Source organism: Ranitomeya variabilis, chromosome 5, assembly GCF_051348905.1.
Source record: "Ranitomeya variabilis isolate aRanVar5 chromosome 5, aRanVar5.hap1, whole genome shotgun sequence".
NCBI lineage: Eukaryota > Metazoa > Chordata > Amphibia > Anura > Dendrobatidae > Ranitomeya > Ranitomeya variabilis.
Window position 1 is genome coordinate 654,038,616 of NC_135236.1, and position 20,479 is coordinate 654,059,094.

Sequence of the window (20,479 nt, forward strand, 5' to 3'; positions counted from 1 at the left end):
GAAGAATTAACTGGGTAGAAAGGCAAAAGGCTGAAGCCCTGCTGTGTGTAGGACTGGCGATCGGATGATCGCAGCTTCTAGTCTTACATGAAAAAAAAATAAAAAAAGTTTTTTCAAATATTTAAAAAATTAAATGTAAAATCACCCCATATTCGCCCCATTCAAAATAAAACAATAAAAAATACAGATATTTGGTATCGCCGCTTTCAGAATTTCCCGATCTATCAATATATAAAAATAATTAATCTGATCGGTAAATGGCGCAACGAGAAAAAAACCCGCCAGAATTACGATTTTTTTTGGCTGCCACAACATTGCATAAAATGGAATAACGGGTGATCAAAAGATTGTACCTGCACCTAAATGGTATCAATGAAAACATCAGCTTGGTTCGCCAAAAATAAGCCCTCACCCGACCCGAAATCACGAAAAATGGAGATGTACAGGTCTCGGAAAATGGCGCTTTTTTTTTTTTTTTTTTTTTTTTAGAAACTTTGGAATTTTTTTCACCACTTAAATATAAATAACCTAGACATGTTTAGTGTCTACGAACTCGTAATGAGCTGGAGAATCATAATTGCAGGTCAGTTTTAGCATTTAGTGATCATGGTAAAAAAAAAAAAAAAAAAAACAATTGTGGAATTGCATTTTTTTTGCTGTTTCACTATGAGCCACCTATGAAGTCAGGACAAATGTGGAATGACCGACCAATTTTGATATGGCGAGATCCAGTTGTTTACTTGAGACAAGCCTCCGGACGTATTAGAGCCCATCATGGCGTGTCACATCCTTATGACATGGCTAACATTGAGCACAATTAACGCTTCCTGACCTCGGACGGGATAGTACGTCCGAGGTCAGATACCCCTCTTTGATGCGGGCTCCGGCGGTGAGCCCGCATCAAAGCCCGGACATGTCAGCTGTTTTGAACAGCTGACATGTGTCCGCAATAGCGGCGGGTGAAATCGCGATTCACCCACCGCTATTAACTAGTTAAATGCCGCTGTCAAACGCTGACAGCGTAATTTAACCAGCGCTTCCAGCCGGGCAGCCGGAAATGAGCACATCGCTGACCCCTGTCACATGATCGGGGGTCAGCGATGCTTCTGCATTGTAACCATAGAGGTCCTTGAGACTTCTATGGTTACTGATCCCCGGTAGATGTGAGCGCCACCCTGTGGACGGCGCTCACAGCACACCTGCATTTCTGCTGCATAGCAGCGATCTGATGATTGCTGCTATGTAGCAGAGCCGATCGAGTGGTGCCAGCTTCTAGCCTCCTATGGAGGCTATTGAAGCATGGCAAAAGTAAAAAAAAAAATGTGAAAAAAAAAATAAAATATAAAAGTTTAAATCACCCCCCTTTCTCCCCATTCAAAATAAATAAAAAAAACCAAAACCTACACATATTTGGTATCGCTGCGTTCAGAATCGCCCGATCTATCAATAAAAAAAAGCATTAACCTGATCGCTAAATGGTATCATTAAAAACACCAGCAAAAAATAAGCCCTCAACCGACCCCAGATGATAAAAAATGGAAACGCTACAGGTATCGGAAAATGGCGCAATTTTTTTTTTTTTTTTTTTTTTTTTTTTAGCAAAGTTTGGAATTTTTTTTCACCACTTAGATAAAAAATAACCTAGACGTGTTAGGTGTCTATGAACTTGTAATGACCTGGAGAATCATAATGGCGGGTCAGTTTTAGCATTTAGTGAACCTAGCAAAAAAGCCAAGGAAAAAAAAAGTGTGGGACTGCACTTTTTTTGCAATTTCACCGCACTTGGAATTATTTTCCCGTTTTCTAGTACACGACATGCTAAAACCAATGATGTCGTTCAAAAGTACAACTTGTTTCCCAAAACGGAAAAATAAAAAAGTTATGGCTCTGGGAAGGAGGGGAGCGAAAAACAAACACGGAAAAACGGAAAATCCCAAGGTCATGAAGGGGTTAATATTGACACGCCATTAATGTGATTGGCAAGCGACCACTCGACCAATCATAGGATACAATGAAATGATGACATATCACCAATGTCATCAGAATGCTTCACCCTATCATGGAGCGCGACATCATCACAGCATAGGATGACGAGCACAATTACTATTGGTGGAAGTCGAAGGGGATATGTCGCATTTTTGGCTGCTGTTTATCCAAGCTTATTCTCATTATGACGTGGTGGGCCTTATTCACAAGTCAGTATTTTGGCATCAGTATTTCTATGCCAAAACCAAGAGTGTCTCCAACACACAGAACAGGGGTCAATCTTTCAGTTATAGTTTTTCTCTTTATATCTCACTCCTGGCTTTGGCATACGAACTCTGCTGCAAAAATACTGACCTAATACTGACACGTGAATGAGTCCTAGCCTAAGGGCATGTCTGGTCGAGCGCCATTCACGCTAGTGTCCCAGCCCCTGATGATGCCATTTCTCGGTGAAACACGTTGGGGAGACGTGCTGCATATTTGAACTTTAATAGATTTAGTATTTGCATGCTTACATGTTGATGGTACCCAGGGGTGCTATTCTAACACAACGAGATACGCAATTGCTACCCAATATATTCCTACTATAAATAATAGTAAATATGAATTAGTTTAACTATTTCCTCATCACATTATTTTATAATTAGGACTAATAAAACTGAAGACATTTCTACTGTGAGATGGTCAGAAAAGGGGACATCACTAATGTAATATATCTTTTTGTTATACTGTTACAGTAGACCGAACAAAAGGGAAATATTACTGTGTACAGCTCCAGTTTGGGAACATGTCACTTTACTCCTTTCTCCCCCTTTGGGGAGGATGCACTAGGATCAAGCCGCCATAGATGTGTGTGCCTTCCATTCTGCAAAGACAAGTTGTGGCTGGACATACTGAAAGGGAATTTAGATTGTGAGCCAAACTAAGGTCAGTGCTGATAATGTCTGTAAACCATTGTGGAATTAATGGTGCTATAAATATATAAATGAGTAAAATAAATAGCAGTCTGTGCTAGTTGAAGAAGAAAAGCGAAGATGAATGACTTCAATTAAAGACATCAGTGAGTCACTGTATTATCTGTACACTGACACTATATACATAGCTTCTGTGTATAATGTCAATGGTGATCACTATATTATCTGTACACTGACACTATATACAGAGCACCTGGGTATAATGTCACTGGTGATCACTGTATTACCTGTACACTGACTCTATTTACAGATCTCCTGTGTATAATGCCACTGGTGATCACTGTATTACCTGTACACTGACTCTATTTACAGAGCTCCTGTGTATAATGCCACTGGTGATCACTGTATTAACAGTCCACTATATACAGTATATACAGAGCTCCTGTGTATAATGTCACTGGTGATCGTATTACCTGTACACTGGCACTATATACAGAGCTTGTGTGTATAATGTCACTGGTGACCACTGTTTTAACAGTACACTATACACTATATACAGAGCTCCTGTATATAATGTCACTGGTGATCACTGTATTATCTGTATACTATATGCTATCTGTAGAGCTCCTGTGTATAATGTCACTGGCAAGTCACTGTATTACTTGTACACAGATAAAGAAGAGTGAAGATAAATTAATTCAATTGAAGACATCATCAATTATATACTATCTAGAGAGCTCCTGTGTATAACGTCACTGGTGATCATTGTACTATCTGTACGCTATATACCATCTTCTGAGCTCCTGTGTATAATGGATCGTGGGGTACTCGGGCCGAGTCCGGTGGTCGTTAAAGGGCTAGTCACGGTTACAGTGACCCTGTCCGTGGCCCTGGGCGTCCAAGGTTAAGGGAAGGTCTTTAAAGGGGTTGTTTTGAATAAAGAATGTTCGTGACGCCACCTGTGGTATTCGGTCAGGGATGACTGACACTGCTTAAAGGGGTCCACTGGGGATGATGTTGTTGCAGCAGGGATGATATGGCTTCCTACAGGTGAAGCTTAGTCCCTAGGGCTCCCGGTGTAGTGGCAAAGATGATAGATGCTGTGATGCCAGAAAGAATTAGAGGACACAAGGTTGCAGTCTCTTTACCTTTTACTGGTAGTACGCAGCCACAGTCCAGGGTACAGATCACAGGTGATGGTGAGGTCTGGCCAGCCTGGAAGCAATTCGGAATCCGCCTAGCCAGGTGGGATTGGAAGCCTTCCTTACTGCTCTGTAGTGTGCATCCCATGCTGCCTGAGGCTTCACATAAGGTCCTCTCTCTCTCTGTCCTATATATAGGACAATACCCGCATGACAGGCAACTCAAGCCTTTTTACAGCCTATTTGTGGCGACTCCGGGCTGTATGTGCTGCTGTGCCTTCAGGTGTAATGGTAGACAGGCGACTTGAAATCTCCTGCCCACTGGTTTCTGCTGTGGGGCATACAGTTACCCCCACAACCTCGGGATTCCGGCCCCTGGTCTCTTGCGCTGGTTCTGGAGTGAGCCCTCTCGCAGCTCCACTCCCAGTATCTTTCCTCTCCTTTGCCTCTTTTCCCCTCACAGTCTCTCACACACTGCTCTGTCAGGAGCTGCAGAACCTCGTGTCTGCACGGCTCCAGCTCTTCTCTTGACTCTCTCCTCTACTCACTGATTGAACTGAATTCAACTCCTAACTCCTCCTCCAGCCAGAATATATAGGGAAGCCACCCACAAACTGGATCAGAGCTCCCCCTTCTGGCCTGGAGTCAGAACAGTGTTGTGTGTACATGTTACCTGTTAAAGGGATCCTTCCTCGCTTCTAGGCATGGCCTTACCCTCCCCGTAAGGAAGGCAATACCATTGTAACAACCTGCTTCCTGGGGTGTTACAATAATGTCACTGGTAAGTCATTGTATTACCTGTACAATAACACTATATACTGTCTACAGTGCTCCTGTGTGTAATGTCACTGGTGATCACTGTAATAATGTGTACACTTACACTGTACATTGAATATTATCTACAGAGCTCCAGTGCATAATATCGCCAGTGATCCCTGTACTACCTATACACGTACATTATATACTCTATACAGAGCTACTGAGGATAATGTCACTGGTGCTTACTGTATTACCTGTTCCCTTACACTATATAATATATACAGAGCTCCTTTGTGTAATATCACTGGTGATCATTTTATTACATCTATATTTGCATTATATAATATCTACAGAGCTCCAGTGTATACTGTCACCGGTGATCACTGTATTAACTGTACATTTACACTATATACTGTACTATTTTACACTGGGGCCCATAGGAATCTATTTAGTTACGCCTATGGCTGAGCTTCACAGGAGGACTAAGATGACAGCGACAGGGGTCTTTAGCAGACCTCTGGATGTTATAGTAGCCTTGATCCCCTTTGATCATGGGGTTGGGTGGTAGTAAATAGGAATCGGTGCTTGGTTGGAGGATCCTGTGTTATCAGCTATATACAGAGGTGTTATCAGCCATTGTAATCCTGTCCAATTATAATGAGTCTGCTGAAAACTCTTCCTTAAACAGTACGATGATTCATAAAAATGAAAATATGAATAAAAAGCTCATGTAACACAAAAACCTGATTTAATTAAACCTCAAGTTATTTTTCGCAAACACATTCCCATAAGTGTGCATTCGGACTATGGAGGAAACCCGATGCCCAACATAGGAGACTTTCCAAGAGGTCTGATATAAGTGACATATTGTGAGGCCCCTGGAAAGATTTATAGAAGGGCGATATTATTAACCTGAAGCAAGATGAAAAATACTCAAAAGATAAAAACATAGGACCAGCAAATAGTTTTACAGTAGAAATAAATTGGAGGAGTTTTTGAGAAATGTTCAGGTGTTTTTGAGTGCACTTGCGCCAAAACACTCCTAAAACAACCTCTGTGTGCACATACCCTAAGGGTATGATGGAAAAATAAATCTATTTAGATGTGCCATATATTCCTTGTCCAGACCGTAATTAAAGGAGACCATATATATTACCTCCACCTCATAGTTATGTCAATCTCCTGAACCGGAGAAAAGTGCAGTCGATCAGCCGCTTCCTCCACCGCTGTCTCGATACTGCAGAATAGTATGTACAACCACAGACAAAATCTATACAATTTTGATATCTGATAAATTGTAGTAACTATATATTTTCCAGCATATTCTGTTTAGCAGGATCCAATATCTCTGCTCTATGGGGTCCAGTTAGTATTAAATCTTTCTGGTTGTTGAACACTAAGCTGGTCTGCAATCTTTCTGGAGAATTGTTGTTTTTTTTTTATGTAGGCACCTTGCGAGAATGATGATGGAAGGTTAGTGGCTAAACATTTTAGGATGGAAATCCCCATTGTACATGAGTCTGAGTGTTCCAGAAACCAACCAGTTGTCTTTGAGGATGGAGACATAAATATCTGAATTCTACCAGGTAGGTAGGGAAGTCATGGTCCTAGTTGCCATGTTATGGTCTAATCGCTAATCGACGCCCCGGGCAGAGGACCACCTCTATCAGTTCAATATGCCAATACTAGGCATTTAGTTCAGGCATCTTAAAGGGTTGTTCCAAAATCAAACATGTCCAGATGACCCAACTGGTAGGAACAACTCAGTCAGGAAATGGTGGTTCTTTGTAACCCATTTGAATGGAGTACATCCACAAGCATAATCTATGGGACTGAGGCAAGTACAGTGCTTATATTCCTATGGGGAAAGAACACCGTGAATTTGGCAAACATACTGAAATGATTATGCTCATCTTCAGTCTTCAGGACCTTTAGTTAATAGTTAGACGGTGACCAGCGGCACGGTCGTGATGGTGGTTTAAAGTCTGTGTTCTCCGATCCTGTGTTCCCCCACCGTGTTGTTCGCAGCCTGATGTCTCTTCTAGTTGTCGCCAACATTTCAGACTCAAGGATCCTACAGACCATGTACACCTGACATATTTTCTTCTCTAGTTTAGTCAATTTTCTGTACAAGTATTCAGTTCATGATGAAGAGTACATACATAACATGCGACTGAAAGAAGCAAGAATTCAGTCGAAAGGAGGATGTGGTTATAGTTTGAGGTCACATAATTCAAGTTTAACACCTTTGCTGCACTCTGAGATCTCCAGATAGGACTTCATGAGCTCCACCTCCACTCACCATGTCTGTTTCATACCCTCGTTCTATATCATTTTTCCTCTCCCAGAGCTCGTGGTGTCCAACTGTTGTCGTGCTATCCATGTGTCTGTACTTGGATTTATCTGTTCATCATCGTAAGTGAAATTAAAGGATTATGTGCACATATTAACATCTCAGGGTCTCCCTGTGACTCTGGGAACAGCGGTTGATGTTCCAGATGAATAGTTCAGTCATATTACAACAGCAACTTATAAAGAGGTCTCAGCAGAAAAGGAGAACATCTCCAGCCAACTTCAAGTCAAGGGTCTTCATCCTGACTCCCACCTCACTCAACTACTACGAGCATCGGCACGGGGTAAGTTGATAGATTGGACTAAGAGTAGCTGGCTACCAGGCTTAATAACTTTGAAGTATTTTGTTGAGTTGAACTGTCCACTTTTTTATGACTTAAATAATTTTTAATGGGAAAAACTAAACATTTTCCTAAATATCTGGTCCTTCATTCTGTTTTTTTGGTTATCATTTTTTTTTCTTTTATGTTTAATTTGATATTCTGCCCTAGTCATTAATTAGATTACTACTGTTGAGAAAACAAGTACTAATCTACGAGTCCCACGAGGAAACACAAGAAGCATGAGAATTTTGTTGGAAATTACTGAAAGTTTCATAACTATTTGGACTGACCATCCACCATATTTTCTGTAGTCAAATGAAAGCCCATCTAATTAAATTGTTTTTGTCAAATAAGTAGTGCCCTCGGTGTTTTGGCATTCACCACTTATCTCTCTTCTGCCACAGAATTAACATATTTCATTAATCGATAGCCATGGGGAGCTTTGGAGCTTGAGCTACTAGCTAGCAGTCATCTGAATTTTAAGACCCCCAATTACATTTGATTAACGTTGGCCAAAAATGGAAATAACGACGGGATTGCCGACAGTCTAATGTGTATTGGGGCCTTTCGACTCTTCCTTGACAGATGATGTTGGGGGGGAGCGAATGATCCAGCATTTCTGATTTCGGACATCCAGTCATATTCCAGGGGATAAGCCACTGCCAAATACCTTTGTCGTAGAGAACACAGGATCCACCCACCTAACCAAGCCGAGCATTCCTGGGAATGAGGAACTTGGGAAAAACAGTTACGGTATCTATTGTGTGTGGAGTTTTAGCGCCCCTATGCATATCAAAATAAAGTCGGCCAAATGAGCTAAACATCTAATATGTATAGGGGGTTGCGGCTCTCTCCCTTAACAGATGATGTCGGACAAGAGAAGGATCGGGCATGTTCAATTTTAACTCCCGATCCATTTGGTAATCCACCGTCTAAGGTGTCTTATAGCGGTTTAAGGCCCCTATACAGATATGAACTTTGGCCGAACCTTCCCGTGGAAGTAGCAAGCCATCTGATGTGTATGGGGGCCTCCTGACCCTACCTTGACAAATGAGAGAAGAATTAGTTGGAATGTCAATAGTCAATTTGGATTATCCTTTAGTTTTCAGGGGAGACAAGCCACTGCCAAATGTGTCTGTCAGTGACTTTCTCTGCTCTCTTGAAAATTCATGAACTCTAGGTCGCGTGAGCGAGATAGATGTCTGCTGAAAAGTAGCTACCCTGTGCATTACTAGCTTAACTCCACTCTGCCCATAAAATGGGTGGAGATAGCGGTCTGTCAATTGAGTGCTCGGCCGATGCTATTTGCTTCAAGAGACCTACAACGATGTTGTGTTCTGATCAAAAGACTCGTGTCTGTTCATACTTTTAAGGTTAAAAGTAGATAAAAGTTCAACCTATAACCTATGTAACATGTTGATCCAGAGGAAGGCAAAAACCCCTTGAGGCAGATGCTAATTGCCCCATATTAGGGGGGGAAAATTCCTTCCCGACTACACATATGGCAATCTGACTAGTTTCCTGGATCAACATCCCATTTTCCAAAATCTAGTACCCATAACCTGCAATATTATATTTTTCAAGAACATCCAGGCCTCTCATTAAACTTCTTTAGTGAATAAATAATTACAGTATCATGTGGCAAAAAGTTCTATGTTTCACTGCTGTAAAGAATCCATAGTCTCACTGCTCGTACAGTAAAGAATCCATAGTCTCACTGCTCTTACAGTAAAGCATCCATAGTCTCACTGCTCTTACAGTAAAGAATCCATAGTCTCGCTGCTCTCACAGTAAAGAATCCATAGTCTCACTGCTCGCACAGTAAAGAATCCATAGTCTCACTGCTCGTACAGTAAAGAATCCATAGTCTCACTTCTCTCAGTAAAGAATCCATAGTCTCACTGCTCGTACAGTAAAGAATCCATAGTCTCACTACTCTTACAGTAAAGAATCCATAGTCTAACTTCTCACAGTAAAGAATCCATAGTCTCACTGCTCGTACAGTAAAGAATCCATAGTTGCGCTGCTCTCACAGTAAAGAATCCATAGTCTCACTGCTCGCACAGTAAAGAATCCATAGTCTCACTGCTCGTACAGTAAAGAATCCATAGTCTCACTGCTCTTACAGTAAAGAATCCATAGTCTCACTACTCGCACAGTAAAGAATCCATAGTCTCACTGCTCGTACAGTAAATAATCCATAGTCTCACTGCTCATACAGTAAAGAATCCATAGTCTCACTGCTCACACAGTAAAGAATCCATAGTCTCGCTGCTCTCACAGTAAAGAATCCATAGTCTCGCTGCTCGCACAGTAAAGAATCCATAGTCTCGCTGCTCTCACAGTAAAGAATCCATAGTTTCACTGCTCGTACAGTAAAGAATCCATAGTCTCGCTGCTCTCACAGTAAAGAATCCATAGTTTCACTGCTCGTACAGTAAAAAATCCATAGTCTCGCTGCTCTCACAGTAATGAATCCATAGTCTCACTGCTCGTACAGTAAAGAATCCATAGTCTCGCTGCTCTCACAGTAAAGAATCCATAGTCTCCCTGCGCATACCCGAGGGACACAGCACGCGGATAACAGAAGCGCCATTACTCCAACTTGACACACTGCTTATAACCTTGGCGACAAACGGTCGCACTACGTGGACGTATCACTCCTTTATGCATTGGACCCTTATAATCCAGGCACTATAAAATTTCCTCTGAGTCACTATATTTTGAGGAATATCTACAATACTGAACCAGTAAATTCTGATGAAGGCCGAATGGTGGGCCGAAAAAGTTTAAACTATACATTGTCTGGATGCAAAATAAATGAATACAAAAACATATTTTCAAAGCTTTGAGTGCCAAGTTTATTTTGACTTTAATAATCTTGGTCACTCTTGTCTGCACCCAGTCTCTGCAACCGGTTGTAGCCAAATATTGTACACAATATTCCAAATGTGACCACACTGGCAACTTGTAACACTAAATTATTCTCCTCTGTGTTGATTACCTTGCAGAGTTTAGTATCATCTGAAAAATATTTAAATTCTACTCTGTATACCCTCAACCAAATCATTAATAAACATATTGAAAATAAGAGGGCCCAATACTGACCCCTGTGGTAATCCACTATTAACTATGACCCAATTATAGATGTGTTCTGTTAATAACCACTCTCTGTTTCCTACCACTGAGCCAGTTTTTAACCAATTATTCATATTTATTAGGAAACTCTCAAAGATTTTGCCCACATTAGAGATTAAAATTCGTTTTTGTTCTCTTTTGAATATTGGCGCAAAGTTTGCTATGAGCCAGTCCTGTGGAAGAGACTCTATTATTGTGGAATCCTTAAATATTAGAAATAATGGTCTGTCTATCATGGTACTTAGTTCCTCCACTATATGCCATCCGATCCTGGTTATTTGTGGACTTTAGTGTTTTTGAGCCGGCTTTCTACTTGATATATAATAGAGAATTTGTATTTTATATTTATTTATATATTAGTTAATCGTAGTGTTTTTCTAACTTTCAAGATTTCCAACTTCTAAATTTCTAACCTGTTTATTCATATAGGGTACATATAGTAAGGAGGATCTATTCAGGATGCCTATAAACGTCTCCCATTGGCTTTGTGTAGTTTTTTGAGGGCATTTATCCCAATTTATGGCAATAAGATCATTTCTCATCCAATTGAAATCAGCCTTCCTGAAGTTTACTGTTTGTTTTTTTTCTTATTAGGGGTTGTCCAGACTTGAGGGGTCTAAGTCTGCAGTCACTCCATGAATGCTCATAGCGTGCAGTGTGCACACTGTCAGGATTCTCCAGTGCCGGGAGCTAGCGGGAAAGTGACCGCAAGTATGCAATTTGCATAGATGCAGTTACGTGCCAACTAGACATGAGCGGCCTTTCTCCATACGAGTGTATTGAGCGAGACAGGATACGTCTAGTTGGAATGTGGGCGGACGTACGCAAATGTCACATGACTGCCAGTCGCCAGCATTGGAGAATCCTGAATGTACACGCTTTGAGGATTCACAAGTCTGCAGTCACATAGGGTGACTGCAGACTTGAGCCCCAAGCCTGGACAGCCCTTTTAAAGAAAAGTGAAAACTGATTATGTTTTGATCACTATTAGTGATGAGTGAGCATGCTCGGTTAATATGTTATCTGAGCATGCTCGTGTGCTAATAAAGTATCTTCGGCATGCTCGAATACTATGTTCTAGTCCTCGCGGTTGCATGTCTCGCAGCAACACATGTAGAGATTGCCTAACAAACAGGTAATCCCTACATGTGCTGCGGTTGCCGAACCATGCAACCGCGGGGACTAGAACATATTATTCGAGCACACCGAAGACACTCTGTTAGCATGTTAGCAACCGAGCATGCTCGCTCCTCACTAATCACTATTACCCAATTAACCCTCAACCTGTACATTTGATATTCTGCCTGGATTATTGGTTCAAATTAGGTTTAGGTGTGTCCCCTGTTGTTGGGTCCTGCACCAGTTGTGAAAGATAATTGTCTATTATTATTGTGAAAAACCTTTACAGGACCCGCAGGTTTCTGATTCCACTCTCAAATTATAACATAGTCTGTCTTGTCTAACATTTGGGGATTTCAGCATGAGGAAGTCGAGTTCTGATGTCATTTTTGCTGTTGATGGAAAATGCTTAACCTGCCACATCTATAAAAGTCATCGTTCATCAAGTCTAGCATTGGTTGTACACATCACTATTCAACTGTGGTTGTAGAATTACAAATACTTTATTTTGCATAGTTTATACATAATTCTTTGTTTTTAAGATTGTTTCAATTATTAAAACAGTATTCTCTCCCCTAGTTTTCTTTGTTTTTTTAAAAGGGGTATTTATATCACTTTTATTACTAGGACATGCCATCACTTTCTGAACTGTGGGGTTGACTTCTAGGACCTCATCGATCCTAAGGCCGAATGACCAGGAGCATAAATGTCCAAAGAAAATTAAACCCTTCATTCTTAGGATCAGTGGGGGTATTGCGAGTCAGACACCAAGCGATATACCAGCGATACACCAGCGATATACCATAACTATACCACATGGTGAAACTCACATTTTTTAAAATGTGTTGGAACACTTTCTATTAAGATTCTATGTTTCTTTGTAATGGGCTCACCTGGTGAAGTAGATTCTATATACTGGCTCTGTTTGAGCAGCACGGAATGAAGGCGATGGTGCAGTGGAGCGGGTTTTGATGGATACGTGGATCAGGGACTACCAGGACAGCAGATTATGGCAGACAAACAAGGGGAGCAGAAAGCACAAAACTCAGTGAAATGTGCAGATACACATAGGAACTGTAAAGGTATAAGAAACTAGTATCTTCCAACAGGGATACAGTTAATCACAGGAATACAGAGATGTATATGCAATCTAGTATCTTCCAGCAAGGATGCAGTTAATCACATGATTGAAAAAGGAGTAAATGCAGTCTGGTTTCTTCCAGCAGGGCAATGGTTAATGGCCGCAATGCCCATAAACTGGGTCTTGTATCAAGGAAATGGTTAACCGCAGACTAGCAGTGAAGTATAAACAAATTAGCCATGTGTAAAGAGATACATTACCTTGATTGCAGAGGCCAGGTGTGGACAACATCAAGAATAGCTGCGAAAAGTAGGAAATTTGCTAGCTGAGTGGTAGATGTAGACAACACCTAACAAACTGGACTGAGTTTGGAAATTCCACTGGTTGGAGCATAGAAGTCAGGAGTAGAAGAAGTGATGGACACTTGGCTGTAGCTAAGTCAAATGAAATAGAAGCAATGGCCAGACAATCTTAAAGTAACTGTGTACTATTCTACTTAATACTCAAGCAAGTAACAACTACATCAACAGCTTTAAAAGGCCTTGACTGATGATGTCAGAGGAGCTTGCCAGGTTACCTGAGAAATGGATGTGGACTACTGCAAAGGGAGGAGTAAGAGGGAGAAGGGAGCAAAGCCTGGCGCTGGAGATGGGACAAATGAGTAAAATTCTAGGACTTTATCTATTAGGAGCCAGGACAGCAGAGTATGGATTATGACAGACAAACAAGCAGAGCAGAAAGTACTCGACGAAGCTGAGCCAGATGTGCAAATACACATAAGAACAGTAACTGTAATGGAAACTAGTACCTTCCAACAGGGATGCAGTTAATCATAGGAATACAGAGATGGATATGATCTATTATCTTCCAACAAGGATGCAGTTAATCACTGGATCATCACCCTTAAAAAGCCTAGGGTAATGATGTCAGAGGAGATTCCGAGGTTACCTGAGAAACCGGGGTGGACTACCGCAAAGGAAGGCGGCAATAGGAGAAGGGAGCAAAGCCTGGCCCTGGAGCCGGGACAGATGAATAACATTCTAGGAGCCCCTTTAGATCTTTGAGTCATAGTAATAAATCGGTTTTGGATGTGACTTTATACAGTGGTGAAAAAATGTATTTAGTCAGCCACCAATTGTGCAAGTTTTCCCGCTTAAAAAGATGAGAGAGGTCTGTAATTGACGTCATAGGTAGACCACAACTATGAGAGTCAAAATTGAGAAAACAAATCCAGAAAATCACCATATAGTGTATCGGTGTAATCAGGAGAAATTGCACACCAAATTTTGCGATCCATTTTCTCCTGTTACTTTTGTGAAAAATAAAAATAAAAAATTTGGTCTAAAACAATATTTTTGTGAGAAAAATTTGTTTTATTTTCTCTGCTCAACATCATAAAATTCTGTGATACCCCTGGGGGTTCAAGGTGCTCACAACACATCTAGAAAAATTCCTTGAGGGTTGTAGATTTCAAAATGGTTATTTGTGGGGGGTTTCCACTGTTTAGGCACATCAGGCGCTATGCAAACGCGACATGGCGTCCGCCATCGATTCCAGCTAATTTTGCATTCTGAAAGTCAAATGGCGCTCCTTCCCTTCTGAGCCCTGCCGTGCGCCCTAACAGTGGTTTTCCCCCAAAGTCAAATGGCTCTCCTTCCCTTCTGAGCCCTGCCGTGCGCCCTAACAGTGGTTTCCCCCAAAGTCAAATGGCTCTCCTTCCCTTCTGAGCCCTGCCGTGCGCCCTAACAGTGGTTTTCCTCCAAAGTCAAATGGCGCTCCTTCCCTTCTGAGCCCTGCCGTGCGCCCTAACTGGTTTTCCGCCATATATTTGGTATCGGCATACTCAGGAGAAATTACACAACAAATTGTATGATCCATTTTCACATGTTACCCTTGTGAAAATGCAGAATTTGGGGCTAAAGCAACATTTTTGTGGGAAAAAAAAGTAAGATGTTCATTTTTTCCTTCCAGATTGCTTTAATTCCTGTGAAGCACCTAAAGGGTTAATAAACTTATTGAATGTGGTTTTGAGCATCTTGAGGGGTGCAGGTTTTAGAATAGTGTCACGTTTGGGTATTTTCTGTCACATAGGACCCTCAAAGTCACTTCAAATGCGATGTGGTCCCTAAGAAAAATAGTTCTGTAAATTTTTACGGAAAAATGAGAAATTGCTGATAAACTTTAAACCCCTTTTAACCTCCAAACAAAAAAAAAATAATGCTTCAAAAATGATGCTGATGTAAACTAGACACGTGGGAAATGTTATTTATTAACTATTTTGTGTTATGTAACACTCTGGTTTAAGGGCATAAAAATTAAAAGTTGGAAAATTGCGAAATTTTTCAAACTTTTCACCCAATTTCTAATTTTTTTACAAATAAACGCAAAAATTTTGTCCTAAATTTACCATTAACATAAAGTACAATGGGTCACGAAAAAATAATCTTAGAATCACGTTCCAAAGTTATTACCTCCTAAAGTGACACTGGTCAGAATTGTAAAAATTTGATAAAATTTGGTCTGGTCAGGAAGATGAAGAGTTTAATTATAAACCATGCACCTATCAATGAATTTGGCACATCTAGGCTGAGGTACAATTTCTGCTATAATTTCCACTACCTGTGTGGCATACATTTTCCTGAAATTGTCAGGTTAGGCCACTGCCGTTCTGCTAAGCTCTGGCCAGTTTGCGGATCCGATGTAAAAAAATTTAAAATTTGCACTTTTTTTTTGCGTAATTAGTGTAGGTGTTGACTTTTTACCACCGTTTTTATACAATACTTCCTAGAATGACAGTGGATAACCATTTTGGCAGTGAGGGAAAGGGGGAAAATAACGAGTCTGTCCCACCCTATGAAAATTGCTTTGAGACTCATAGTAAACTAAACAATGGTTTCAAATCTGAAGGAATCATAAGTATTGAACACATACTAAAGGTTCTATTGACATGAAATTCTCACCAGATGTCAGTAACAACCCATCCAATCCACAGAGTCAAATAAATCGATAGATGTCCATAAATGAAGTTATGTGTAATATTACTGAACAGAAGAGCTAACCGGACCTCGTTATCAGTAGGTAAGTATACGGTATATTCCCGGCCTTTTTATCAGTAGGTAAGTATACGATATATTACCGGACCTCGTTATCAGTAGGTAAGTATACGATATATTACCGGACCTCGTTATCAGTAGGTAAGTATACGATATATTACCGGACCTCGTTATCAGTAGGTAAGTATACGGTATATTCCCGGCCTTTTTATCAGTAGGTAAGTATACGATATATTACCGGACCTCGTTATCAGTAGGTAAGTATACGGTATATTACCGGACCTCGTTATCAGTAGGTAAGTATACGGTATATTACCGGACCTCGTTATCAGTAGGTAAGTATACGATATATTACCGGACCTCGTTATCAGTAGGTAAGTATACTGTATATTACCGGGCCTCGTTATCAGTAGGTAAGTGTACAGTGTATTACCGGACCTCGTTATCAGTAGGTAAGTATACGGTATATTACCGGGCCTCGTTATCAGTAGGTAAGTATACGGTATATTACCGGGCCTCGTTATCAGTAGGTAAGTATACGATATATTACCGGGCCTCGTTATCAGTAGGTAAGTATACGGTATATTACCGGGCCTCGTTATCAGTAGGTAAGTATACGGTATATTACCGGGCCTCGTTATCAGTAGGTAAGTATACGATATATTACCGGGCCTCGTTATCAGTAGGTAAGTATACGGTATATTACCGGGCCTCGTTATCAGTAGGTAAGTATACAGTATATTACCGGACCTCGTTATCAGTAGGTATGTATACGGTATATTACAGGACCTCGTTATCAGTAGGTAAGTATACAGTATATTACCGGACCTCGTTATCAGTAGGTAAGTATACGATATATTACCGGACCTCGTTATCAGTAGGTAAGTATACGGTATATTACCGGACCTCGTTATCAGTAGGTAAGTATACGGTATATTACCGGACCTCGTTATCAGTAGGTAAGTATACGATATATTACCGGACCTCGTTATCAGTAGGTAAGTATACTGTATATTACCGGGCCTCGTTATCAGCAGGTAAGTGTACAGTGTATTACCGGACCTCGTTATCAGTAGGTAAGTATACGGTATATTACCGGGCCTCGTTATCAGTAGGTAAGTATACGATATATTACCGGGCCTCGTTATCAGTAGGTAAGTATACGGTATATTACCGGGCCTCGTTATCAGTAGGTAAGTATACAGTATATTACCGGGCCTCGTTATCAGTAGGTAAGTATACGATATATTACCGGGCCTCGTTATCAGTAGGTAAGTATATATACGGTATATTACCGGGCCTCGTTATCAGTAGGTAAGTATACAGTATATTACCGGACCTCGTTATCAGTAGGTATGTATACGGTATATTACAGGACCTCGTTATCCGTAGGTAAGTATACGGTATATTACCGGGCCTCGTTTTCAGTAGGTAAGTATATGGTATATTACCGGACCTCGTTATCAGTAGGTAAGTATACGGTATATTACCGGACCTCGTTATCAGTAGGTAAGTATACGGTATATTACCGGACCTCGTTATCAGTAGGTTAGTATACGGTATATTACCGGACCTCGTTATCAGTAGGTAAGTATACGGTATATTACCGGACCTTGTTATCAGTAGGTTAGTATACAGTATATTACCGGACCTCGTTATCAGTAGGTATGTATACGGTATATTACAGGACCTCGTTATCCGTAGGTAAGTATACGGTATATTACCGGGCCTCGTTATCAGTTGGTAAGTATATGGTATATTACCGGACCTCGTTATCAGTAGGTAAGTATACGGTATATTACTGTACCTCGTTATCAGTAGGTAAGTGTACGGTATATTACTGGGCCTTATTATCAGTAGGTAAGTATACGGTATATTACCGGGCCTCGTTATCAGTAGGTAAGTATACGATATATTACCGGACCTCGTTATCAGTAGTTAAGTATATGGTATATTACCGGACCTCGTTATCAGTAGGTAAGTATACGGTATATTACCGGGCCTCGTTATCAGTAGGTAAGTATACGGTATATTACCGGCCCCCGTTATCAGTAGGTAAGTATACGGTATATTACAGGACCTCGTTATCAGTAGGTAAGTATACGGTATATTACCGGACCTCGTTATCAGTAGGTACATATATGGTATATTACCGGACCTCGTTATCAGTAGGTAAGTATACGGTATATTACCGGACCTCGTTATCAGTAGGTAAGTATACGGTATATTACCGGACCTCGTTATCAGTAGGTACATATATGGTATATTACCGGACCTCGTTATCAGTAGGTAAGTATACGGTATATTACCGGGCCTCGTTATCAGTAGGTAAGTATGCGATATATTACCGGACCTCGTTATCAGTAGGTAAGTATACGGTATATTACCCGACCTCGTTATCAGTAGGTAAGTATACGGTATATTACCCGACCTCGTTATCAGTAGGTAAGTATACGGTATATTACCGGACCTCGTTATCAGTAGGTAAGTATACGGTATATTACCCGACCTCGTTATCAGTAGGTAAATATACGGTATATTACTGGGCAGGCTGTGAAGTTCTAATAATAGACAGGAAATTAGATTATGACACACAGACATTGTACACCGGTATCCTGCCCGTGGGTTCACACGCATATGAGAAACGTGGGAAGCGTTCAGTGTGACGCCAATGCCACTTTCTGGTTAATGTTATGTAGAAAATAAATTTTTTATCAAAGCCGTTGAATCAAAATTATGTGGCTAGAACTTGTCACATGCCAACTTTTGAAGTTAGACAATGTTCAGGCAGATTAAAGTCACATTTAGTTTGTAACCCTTTTGGGACCGGCGGAGTTTTCATTTTTGCTCTTTTGTTTTTTTCTTCCCTTTGTTCTGAGAGCTATATTTTTTCTTTATTTTTTTTTTTAAAAAGTATTTATACCCCGTGAACTTTTCCACATTTTTTTCATGTTACACCCACAAACGTAAATCTAATTTATTGGGATTTTATGTGATGTGCCAACACAAAGTAGCAAGCATTTGTGATGTGTAAAGGAAATGATGCATGGTTTTTAAAATATTTTTAAAATGTAATTCTGAAAATTGTGACGTGCATTTGTACTCCCCACGAGTCAATACTTTGTAAAAACACCTTTGTCTGCAATTACTGCAAACAGGACATCTTATGGCTTGCTTTCAAAAATGTCTTTCTTCTTGCCATTCTTTCATAAAGGCCAGATTTGTGGCGTACTCGACTAATAGTTATCCTGAGGACAGATTCTCCTACCTGAGCTGTAGACTTCTGCAGCTCCTCCAGAGTGACCGTGGGCCTCTTGGCTGCTTCTCTAATTAGCTTGGTATATCAGTTTAGGTGGACGGCCATGTCTTGGTAGGTTTGTAGTTGTGCCATACTCCTTTTAATTTTGGATGATGGATTGAACAGTGCTCTGTGAGATGTTCAGAGCTTGGATTATTTTTTATAACCTAACCCTGCTTTACTCTTCTCCACAACTTTATCCCTGACCTGTCTGGTGTGCTCCTTGGTTTTCATGATGCTGTTTGATCCCTAATGTTCTCAAACAAACCTCTGAGGCCTTCACAGAACAGCTGTAGGTATACTGAGGATAAATTACACACTGGAAAATTGGTCACTCAGGATTTTAATTAGGGGTAGCAGACTGCATGGGGTGAACAATAATGCACGTCACAATTCTCAGATTTATATTTTTTAAATATTTAGAAAACTGTGTATAATTCAGAGGAGTAACAAGAGGGCAGTAACGGGAGCGATTATCAGGCCCTCGACTGCCGTGATAACTCATTGGTCCCCTACAATTTTCATCACAGGAAGCTGGTGGATGCCAGTGATCGCGCTATTTAAATGCCGTTGTCAGAGCCCGCTCCATACATGTGCTCCCTGGCTGTGCACACATATACAACAGCAGGGTGTGCAATGAGGTTAAAGTACATATTTAGTCTCAAATAATTTTAAAAAAAGAAAAGAATGTCCAGCTTCACCGAATCCATAAAAAAGAGTTTTCTTTATTCACATACTATTAAGCATAGAGGATCATGTCATGATTAAGGGAGCTTAGTCTCCAGAAACGCGTTGAGATTCTTACCCATATGGCTTGTGCTGAAGTCTGTGTCCTCTATGCTTAATAGTATGTGAATAAAGAAAACTTTTGTACGGATTCGGTGAAGCTGGACATTCTTTTCTTTTTTGGACTCTATACGCCTGAACACAGCGGGTCCGTGCTCCCGAGGATTGGTTTATGCATCACGGGTGAGCTGGTTTATATTCCTTCTTTCAAATAATTTTTGCAAAATAAGCTGTCGTGTGTGTACATAAGGAATCGTATCACATATTATGCGACTAGTATCCTGCATTTTTTCAACTTCCCTTTCTGCAGGCTCTATCTCTAATTTTTGTCTCTGTAGACTAGCTGCTTTGATGTTTTTCATACACAGCACACAGTGAAATGAGGAGATCCCGCTCTCCTATCTCCACGTGGTGTGTGTTCCCAGGTAGTAAGGACATCATACAGCAGCACTAAGCAGTGTAGCTGGGAATGCAGCACTTACTGCCATGCAGCTGCACCATGTCTGTGTTCATCTCTCTCACTCTGTC

The 20,479-nt window shown here is 40.7% G+C and overlaps 1 protein-coding gene across 1 annotated transcript in view; it reads left to right on the forward strand.

Moving 5' to 3' along the window:
• The first annotated feature begins 6,255 nt into the window (after positions 1–6,255).
• Positions 6,256–20,479, forward strand: part of ITK (IL2 inducible T cell kinase) — a 48,062-nt gene continuing 33,838 nt past the window's right edge. The window contains exons 1-2 of the mRNA XM_077266426.1: positions 6,256–6,387; positions 6,728–7,437. Of these exons, the coding sequence (XP_077122541.1) occupies positions 7,291–7,437 (147 nt within the window). The 5' untranslated portion in view covers positions 6,256–6,387; positions 6,728–7,290. The remainder of the gene's footprint in view (positions 6,388–6,727; positions 7,438–20,479) is intronic.